The sequence below is a fragment of the Prunus dulcis genome, unplaced genomic scaffold (assembly GCF_902201215.1).
Source record: "Prunus dulcis unplaced genomic scaffold, ALMONDv2, whole genome shotgun sequence".
Lineage (NCBI taxonomy): Eukaryota > Viridiplantae > Streptophyta > Magnoliopsida > Rosales > Rosaceae > Prunus > Prunus dulcis.
Genome location: NW_023010478.1, coordinates 1 through 9501, shown reverse-complemented (window position 1 = coordinate 9501; position 9501 = coordinate 1). Strand labels below are relative to the sequence as shown.

The 9501-nt window shown below is 34.1% G+C and overlaps 1 protein-coding gene and 1 long non-coding RNA gene across 2 annotated transcripts in view; one reads left to right on the top strand and one right to left on the bottom strand.

Moving 5' to 3' along the window:
• Positions 1–1434, bottom strand: part of LOC117613662 — a 1625-nt gene extending 191 nt beyond the window's left edge. The window contains exons 1-2 of the long non-coding RNA XR_004583767.1: positions 1283–1434; positions 467–1167 (exon numbers count right to left, since the gene is read on the bottom strand). This is a non-coding gene — a long non-coding RNA (uncharacterized LOC117613662). The remainder of the gene's footprint in view (positions 1–466; positions 1168–1282) is intronic.
• Positions 1435–2155: 721 nt separating this feature from the next.
• LOC117613661 (chloroplast processing peptidase-like) lies at positions 2156–5051 on the top strand. The gene is made up of 6 exons (XM_034342252.1): positions 2156–2594; positions 3777–3839; positions 3942–4010; positions 4160–4246; positions 4512–4579; positions 4701–5051. Exons 1-6 carry the CDS (start codon positions 2367–2369, stop codon positions 4765–4767), a joined length of 582 nt encoding a protein of 193 aa, XP_034198143.1. The 5' UTR covers positions 2156–2366; the 3' UTR covers positions 4768–5051.
• The last annotated feature ends 4450 nt before the right edge of the window (positions 5052–9501 follow it).

Sequence of the window (9501 nt, the reverse complement as noted above, 5' to 3'; positions counted from 1 at the left end):
ATCATTGTAAACAAAAAAAGAACAAACCTACAACATAATTAACTTGAATAGAAANCAAAATGCCAGTTTGGGGGTAGAGATTTGTTCTTTCCTTTTTCCTTTTTTTACTTTTTGGATTGTATAACGATCATCAATCTTATAGGCTTTGAATATCAAACAAAAAAGTGCAACGAAAGCAGCCAAAAGCTGGGACCAGCTTCAACCATATCTCCAATGCAATGTACAATGGCCTGGTGTTTGTCTTTACGTCCTCATTTTGTGATTCCAAAATTAACTATTCTTAGCACTATGCCAAGATTAGGCAAATAACACCACTTCCAATGTAGCATGATAGTTTTTAACATGCAGTTCATAATATATATATTCCTCATGCATTACTAAAATAAATAAATAACATCCTCAACCATTCACCAAAATGAAAGATAGAGACAGAGAGATAAATTTGAAGGAAAAAAAAAAAATTTACCCTTATCAGATGCTGGGAAGGGTGGATGGGCCGCTAGTTGGAATACCTGCAAATCCAAAATCAAAATCAAAACAATACCTAACTAAAAAACATAATCAAAACCAATTTGAAATTAAGAAGCACAAGAAGAAGAGTAAGTCCCTTTCCCATGTAGAAGATATAGAAGTCATGTAAATTAGGACTCTTCATATGCATGGTACCATTGATTGCAGTGAAGTTTCATGTTCAATGTGTTGGGAAGTCCTGTAAACATGAAAATATACAAGCCAAATAAAACAATAGTTATAGCTAACTATATTTTGGTAATTGCATTCCAAAATCACATATCAAAATACTTTGAAGCTTTCTCCATCTTTGCATTTCATCGCATCTATAAATATCGCCTTTTATTTTTGGTTGAGATCAAGAAAGCCTAAAAAATGCGGTGGGAGAAAAACAACCAACGAGTGTAGAAGGAAAAGAAAAAAATAGAAAGGAAAAAAAAAACACTAGGAAGGAATCAAGCTAAAGCCGAAAACACAAGCCCAACAACATGTTCCCCACCCCAGCTCAACTTTTGCAGCTCCACCGTCCTCAAATCAATCCCTGCCGCTACATGGGCACCGTGATTTAGATGTCTGGGAATCCAAAGCCAATCAACTTCATCGAACCCAGCTTCTAATTTCATGATTTCATGTATCAGAGGGAGCAAGTTTCAATCCCTGTTTTACACACCACAATCCATAACAGCACATAACTCATGAATTTCTCAAATCTCAATTTCAATTCCAAGATGTAATTTGCTAATAAAGTTAGAAAATTGATTATAAAAATTACCAGTAGACGATTGAGCGCTAGAATTGATTTCATGGAATGGACCCATATTTGATCCTTATGAAAGAGAGAGGAGCAGCAGCGAAATCGGAGAGAGAAGCTTCACATTTCAATTTTATTTGTTTTTTAATATTTAACCTACAACAACCAGTTAAACAAGTCACCAACAATCAAAGGTGTGGATTAACCCACATCCACTAGCTGCTTATCCAATGGTCAATATTATTGGCGCATCCATGCACCTTGCGCATGGTAGAATTTTCCGGTTGACACCTAGTCATATATAGCAAAATGCACAACACAATTGTTTCACCATGATTTTTTTTTTCCGATAATTGTTCACCGTGGTTATACATAACAAATAAGAAATTATCACATTAATTAATAGGTGAAATCTCGTATCATAAGTTGGTGACTCGAGTATTATTGCTACTTATACATATTACTTGCTTTCTTTTATTTCTAACTACAATATATATACCGTGATTGAGATTATCGATATAATTTAAAGAAAATATAAAGCATCGGTATATATCAGGGGCAAATTGGGAATGTGTAATTGGTACCACCGCATAGGGCTTCTAATTTTTTTTGTAATTTTATTATTCAAAGTACTTGCATTGGTTACACAAGAGACCCAGACGAAAGATTTGAGTTTTGAGTGAGTAGGTTGTGGAGCCGAGTGACGACCATTGGTGGTTGGTCTCCATGACATAGTGGAGGTTTCACATAGAAGAAAATTCAATAATAGTAACTGACATTCACTAAAATAGCTGTATCACAGCATGGAGAAACTTAGGCAGCAAGCTCATTCGGTCAAAGCTATATATATATATCCCAATTTCCACTCATTTTCTCCTCCTTTCTCTGTTTCTCTGTTTCTCTGTTTCTCTGTCTTTTACCTTGAAACGGAGACTCAGTCATGGCCATGGCGATCACATTCACAATCAATATATCTTCCCTTTCTGCTAAAACCCTTTGAAGCTTGAACCTCAAAAACCCCCGTGGCCCCCACATTTCTTCTCTTTCCTTTTGTCCTCCTTTGAATTTTGGTTTGTTTTGCTTCTTCTTGGAATCAATCTTGGCAATGAGCTTCTTGAGGCCCTCCGCTCTGCACCAGTGCTTCATTGCGTTCCCTTCGCTGAGGTGGATGCCATGCCAGAGCTGGGAGTTTCTGCGATGGCCGGGGCTTGATGGGCTCTTGAGACTCTTGGTGGTAGTGCTTTTGTGGACGACGTTTTCTGAGATTCGCTTCATTCCTTCCTCTTCTATGTACCCGACTCTTCGTGTTGGTGATCGCGTCGTTGTCGAAAAGGTAAGAATTTCGGATTTTTTTTTTCCTTTTTATTTTCTTTTTCTGGAAAGTATCTGTGCAAGAAGGTCACGCATTTCCTCTATTTTAAGTGGTTCCCATTTGAAAGATTATGGTTTGCTTTGCTTTGTGTTCTTTGTCAAAAAGAAATGCATTTGCCTTTTTCTTTTAATGGATAATGCATTAACCTTTTCTTTATATATATATATATTTAAAACCTGTAGTCTTCTTGTTGAAGTCTTAGCCTGTTTCCAGGAAAGTAACATCTTGGTTGCAATGCATGTATCCCTATAAGTGTTTACTGTTTCAAAGGGTGACTTTGTGATTCTATTTGAATCAGGATAAATTCCCACTACTATTGCTTGACTAGCCACATTCTTTATTCTTTTCCTTTAACAATATTGTAGTAGCTGACCAACGATTATTTCAGCTCAGGGACCGTATTGAAATTTGATTTCTTTTTCTTTTTTCATAATTGAACAGATGGTACACACACTGTTTTCTTGCATTTTATGGATGGAACTATTTTTTGTTACCGTCAATGTATCGGGGATATGAGCAACTTTTGGGTTCAGTGTATTGCCTTTTGATGGAATTGGAGCTTTTATGTTGCATAGAATTATTCTCTTCCTCTTTTTTTTTTTCGGAGATCTTTATCGTGATTGATCGATCTCCGACATTGTTTCTGGTTTTCTTCTTTCTTAATTTTACGTACTTGTTGAGTTGTTATAATCAAGTAGCAAAAAGTATATGTCGAATGATATCGATAAGTATTGCCTGCTTATGTAATTGGAGCTTTTATCTTACAAAAGTTAGAAAACCAGTAGGATGAAGAGTGGAAATCCAACAAAATTTCATCTGATATACAGACAAATCATGAATTTCCTTAGCTAGTTCTCTGAAAACCCACCATTTTGAACTTGTGACTTTCCACTCTGTATAGTTACCCCAATTGCTGCAATGATGAATTCACTGGGGAATGCCTTAGTTCATACCAGTACCACTTCAAGCTATAAATAATTTTCAATCTTAAAAGAGCTCTGGAATCCAGTTGGTTAAATATTTATGTTAGAGTAATGAGAATCTCTGTTCTGACCCTTTTCATTCATTAATAGTCTTTGTTTCTAGCTTATGATTGTTATTAGCACTTGCATTAACACTGTGGTTACTTGATAACATTTTCAGGCCTCATATTATATTAGACGTCCTGCTATGCACGATATTGTAACATTCCCGGATCCAACACAGGTTTGTTCATAACTTCACATGGTATAATACTACCTGGGCCAAGTCTCTAGGAACAATGGTTTAACTTTTGCTCAAGCCTGTTACTTCCCTGTTTTTCTGTAGCAAACTGGAGACTCGGAACAGATTGTTTTCATAAAGAGGATTGTTGCGAAAGGGGGAGACTTGGTTGAGGTATGTTGAGCAATTAGGCTGTTTTCAGAAGATGATACACTTCTTCATATTTATTTTCATCTTCTTACATGTTATTCAACTTGTAGGAACCAATTGGAATAACCATGCATCAGGTTCATTGATGTCAACTTTCTTCCAACTCCTTGCAGGTTCGTAATGGATGGCTCTATGTCAATGGAATTGCGCAGAAGGAAGATTTTATCGCAGAACCACCCACATATGTATCAAATTTAACTGTGAGCACTATCTCTACGACTATTTTGTCTTTTGGTTTACTGCTCCTTTTATGTGCAATTTTTCAGCAGAACTGTTCATGAACAAAATTATGTGTAGGAACTGCTTATGGAAAAGAAGAATCAAATATTGATTTATGTAACCTGTGCTCCTTTTCATCATTTATAATTTGGATATTTGTGTTAATTGTTAGTTTCTCTTGAGGCTGCAATTTGAAATGGTTGCTTAACACATCATTTAAAAACTTCTGTGGGATTTGCATTGCAGTATGTGCCTGAAGGCCATGTATATGTGCTAGGTGACAACCGCAACAACAGCTTTGACTCCCATGTTTGGTTAGTATTACTATTCTCAGTATAATCCAATTTCTATAATATCCCTTCATTATTTTCTTCATTTTCCCAGTCTTCCTCTTCTCATCATTTTGCAAATCTTTTCCTTGTCTTCTATGAGCAGGGGACCCCTTCCCATCAAGAACATCATTGGAAGATATGTAACATGTTGTCATAGACCTCGCAGTTGATCGGTTGCTGTTTGAAGATGGGGTAGATACTTGAAACTTTAGCACAGATGACATGAGGTGGCTTGCACACAATCGAATTTCCGATTCTGGTCTGTGATTGCCTTCAATCAAAACAACTGGATGTTGCTCTCTGAATTTATTCGTTTGTTCGTAGTACTGGTACAATGTCTGTAACTTACTGGTAGATAATTGACAGAAATTACTCAACTTCTTGTGAATGCTTTAGCATAGACAATTCTGTATTGTGCTTGCTTCTGTTTAAGTTATGCTTCATATTTGCACTATAATAGATTCTAATTCTAACTCTAACCTACCAATTTGAATTAGAATTAGGCAGACAGGTTTAAGATATTTTTGGCTACACAGTTAGATTTAGAACCAGACAGGTGCTCGCTTCTCTTTTACCTACCAATCAGTTTCACAATAACAGTGCTAACTTCCTTTACCTAGTTGGGTGGAATCAATCATATGTTCTGATAAAAGCCTTGAAAGTGTTTTTTTATAGTGCAAAAGCTTTTCTCCAACTTTTTGGAAGGTAAGTTCTGCAATGTGGCTGGATCCTTCTATTGAACAAGAAGTATGAAAGAATCCAATCAGATCCGAACCCACCGGCAAAAAAGCTTTCAAAGTTGGGCTTTGCATAAGTTTGAACGTACACAAGCCCACAATAAATAAAGAAAATATCTTAGGAAAACTGTGGACAAGGACAGCGCAATAACCATTCTTCTTTCTCTGTTTGGAATCGGACAATGGCATAACGCATTGAGCCTTAATTAGCCTTCTATCTTTTCTGATCGAGAAAGAACAACAAAGAAAACAAAGTACAAATAGTACCAAATATGATGCGCGAAAAGTGATCTCGTTAAAACTTTATCATAAAAAACATTCACAAGAGAAAAATTCGGTTAAAGAAAAAGAGTGTCATAACATCCAAACAAATAGATACAACATCCAGACACAAATGAAACTTGTAATTGAATGGGAAGAGAATAGTTTTGGTATCTTATGATTGGTCTGTGGCATTTTCTTTAGCTCCGTTCGTCATTGTACTTCGACTCTAAATCTAGTCAAAATGGCACTCTCTCCATACAATACAAAATACACGCACGAGACACGTGCATGGTGGTCAACGTCAGTCCACGCATTACATGAAACTCTAATATTCTCCACTCCACCAGCACCAGGCCGATTCGCCGCGTGAGTTATATAGAAAGCAGTCTTCTAAATATTCAAACACGCACAAGGGTATCGATTCACTGTACTAAAAACGACATCACAACCAACCACTCTTCTTGCTAGCTCTTTGGGATAAAATTTTCAGTCATGAAACGTTAACATCACCTGACCTTCCCTTTTTGTGGTGTTAACGGAATTTATGGCACGTTATAATTTGAGTGAATTTCATTTCACTTGATTTTGAGTATTGATATTTAATATTTTTATAACCCAATTCTCATATCAAGTTAAAAATGTAAACATCAAACTCAAAATCAATTGACAACGAATGAAGAAGTTTAAAAAAATTTAAACGTTTTCATTTTACAATGTGAAACACTTTTAAAAGCCTAATATTATGCACGAGTGAGCTAAGTCAATTGGCCAGAGCACTGAACCCGCTCTTTTACATCCAAGTCTCTTTTTTTATAAATTAAATTAATTTAGAGTAATTTAAACTATCACTCGTATGAAAACAACAGCCTGATATTATTATTGGTACATACAATGATTCTTCATGCTGCGTCCTCATCCTAAATTTTCATGTTTCTTTCTTTCAATTATTATTATTACTATGATAACAATAAATAATGCGATTGATGAGACTGAGGAAGAAAATGCGCAATCATATATATATATAGACATTGGTCATGGACTGCCATAGTTGACCGCCGTTCGTTTATATCTTTCTTTCTAAATATAAATTGGTCCCTCGTATTACATCATCGTTGACTCTTTAATTACCCTCCAATGAGGCAGCCCAATAAGCTATATTCATTTTTCATTTATTTTCTATCCGAATATCCCAAAATGATACAAAAACAATTTGTTTCTGGGATCAGTTTTCTTTTGCTAAGAATTTTCAACATCAATTGGATTAATTAATTCGTTTTTCTTCATTTAACAATGGTTTCAAATTTGATTTAGTCATTATCATCTTCTTTTTTTTCTTCATAAAATCAAAAGCCATTACCAATTTTGATTTGTCAAGATATATATGCGGAAACTTGTAACGATTTCTACACTAAAATATCTGCCCTTTTGACTTCTTGTGCAATCAAATCTATATTATACTCACTAAGTGCGATTCCAATTCAAAGAAATGGGTTCTTTTTCCCATCAAACCTATGCAAAAGACTATATATATAATTCGAATGTTCGCACGTTATTATCATGCGGATGCTATTATAAATAAAGAGAAAAATATGAGGAATTGTGAAAATACATGACGTCCGCACGATAATAACTTCCGGAGTCCAAGTGACAATAACGTTCAAACTCTAAACGTCCACATAGGAGAATTTATATATATTTCTACATGGTATATTGTAGTCACAACTAAACCTGCAGACTGGTTCTATATTGTCTACCCTAAATCAAGATTTAATTAAGTAGCTTTCGGTCCTAAACTTCAATAGGTTTTGAATTTTATGGGTGTGTCTTTTTCCAGAGAAGTTAAAACATTGGTTGCTTTAAAACCAACATATCTTGTGTTACTATAGTTTACTTTATAGTTACTTATATAGAGAGAGAGAGAGCTTCTATTATAGGATTCTTCAAATAAACTTATTTGAGGGAGATCCTTATAGAGCATACTCCGAATTGTATTTCATTAATCCAAACCGTCTATTTGGTAGATATTTATCCAAAGATCATCTCTACAAAAAAATCACTTGAATATGATATCATTTGACCATTCAATTAAATTATTGTAGGATACAATTAGATGTCTCAACGGTTTTTGATTTGTCTGACAATTTGTAGGGTACCCTAAAATGCGACCATTATTTGAGGATTTAGGGTTCAAATAAGAGAATAACTATATATAAATTTGGGGTACTGTGCAATTCATAATTATTAGATTAAAACAATAATAATTTGAATAAATATATTATTAAAAAGATAATAATAAATTCATTAATAGTGCTTAAATTTAATGGTTCAAAATTTGTGTCATATTTATTGGTGTATATATCATATTTATCATATGTTATAAATTTATTTCTAGAGTTAAGGTATAACTTGACGTGACACAAAGGAACTTACTCTTGTCAAATTCAACATATTTCTAGACACTGGTTTCTTAATTTCTTCGGTTTCAAATGAAATAATAGAGCACAATGGTCAATGGGCACTTGTTTGTCGGTACAATTTGTAGCTAGCATTACTCATCTTTTTCGTTTTAATCAAAGCTAACCTTTTTCTTTGTAAAAAAAACTTTTTGACCCATTGAACACTAATAAAGTTTAATATACATGATTCTAATATTCCACGTTGAACGGAATTGTTAGGGAAAAAAACGTGGGGTGTTTTGAGAAGGAAAATATTATGATTTTTTGTATAACATGGAAAGGAAATCCTGGCATATGCGGTACTATTAATTACAAGAAAAACTAACATGATCTCATGTGAGAGCATATTATTTATGCGACAGATTGAACGGTCTCATATGCTTCCGCGTCAATTTTAAAATCCGAAAGTTGTTCAATAATGAACGAAAATAAACTAGTTTCTTCTATACTTCTTCTTCTGATTATGTTAATTAACTTCACCCAGTAAACCAAATCATACGATGCATGCACTACATGAAAATCCACAGCTGATGTATATCCACATATGAGATCAAGGAATGGTTTCCTTATAATAATCATCTTTTCAAGCAATTTGTTAAAAAAGAAAGACTAAAAAATCACTCTTGCAACTTGCAGAATGATCATAAACACAAAGTGCTTGATGCACGCCCAGACATATAACAAATACAAGAAAATCAGAAAGATAACGTAAGATCATATCTCCTTCTTCTCTTGTCAGTTTTAGATAATGCACAAGTAGATATAAAAATTGCAAGAACCTTAAATTGATGCTCGTGTTCGCATGTAGCTGATTATTTTTTAATCAAAAGTAGGATTTGTGTGTCGGCACCTTAAGGAATATGTTAATCTGAGACGGAGGCACAAAAATTTATTTGGGGACTTAGAGATTTAATTTGGATCATTAGGACGAACAAAATATTACTACCAGATAGATTTGGGTTTGGTTAAATTGCAAGCTCGATATCTCCATACAATAGAGTAGTTTAGATTATCATCTCGTCAAAAAAAAAAAAAAATTCACCCAACTCACTAAATGCAGCCATATTATTAAGAATTTTCAGTCATTGCTTTAATATACACCTTAATATTAAACCTAAATATCCTAAATTCAATACCATTAGGCCATCTTCAATTATGGATCATTGGCCAAATGTAGCCCTCAAAACATGCAAAAGTTATCTCCAGCCAATTTGGCCAAATTTGGAGGGCCACATTTAGTCCTTTAACCATCCTCCCAAACCACTTGTAGCCTAGGCCAAATTTTTTGTCTTTTTTGTCTTTTAACTTTTAAATGTATATAAAATTTTAAAATAAATAAATAAATAATTATTATAATTATTTGAAACATTAACTTTTTTTCTCTATCTGTTTACATTTTAAATGTATATAAAATTCTTTGTTAAACAAAAATTTAAACAATTGGTTC

Bases quoted from the DNA above. Each gene is read 5' to 3' on its own strand.
- LOC117613661 (XM_034342252.1), top strand. From the start codon at position 2,367: ATGAGCTTCTTGAGGCCCTCCGCTCTGCACCAGTGCTTCATTGCGTTC. The intron at 4,011-4,159 runs GTATGTTGAGCA...AACTCCTTGCAG, and splicing joins AAGGGGGAGACTTGGTTGAG to GTTCGTAATGGATGGCTCTA. The intron at 4,580-4,700 runs GTTAGTATTACT...TTCTATGAGCAG, and splicing joins AGCTTTGACTCCCATGTTTG to GGGACCCCTTCCCATCAAGA.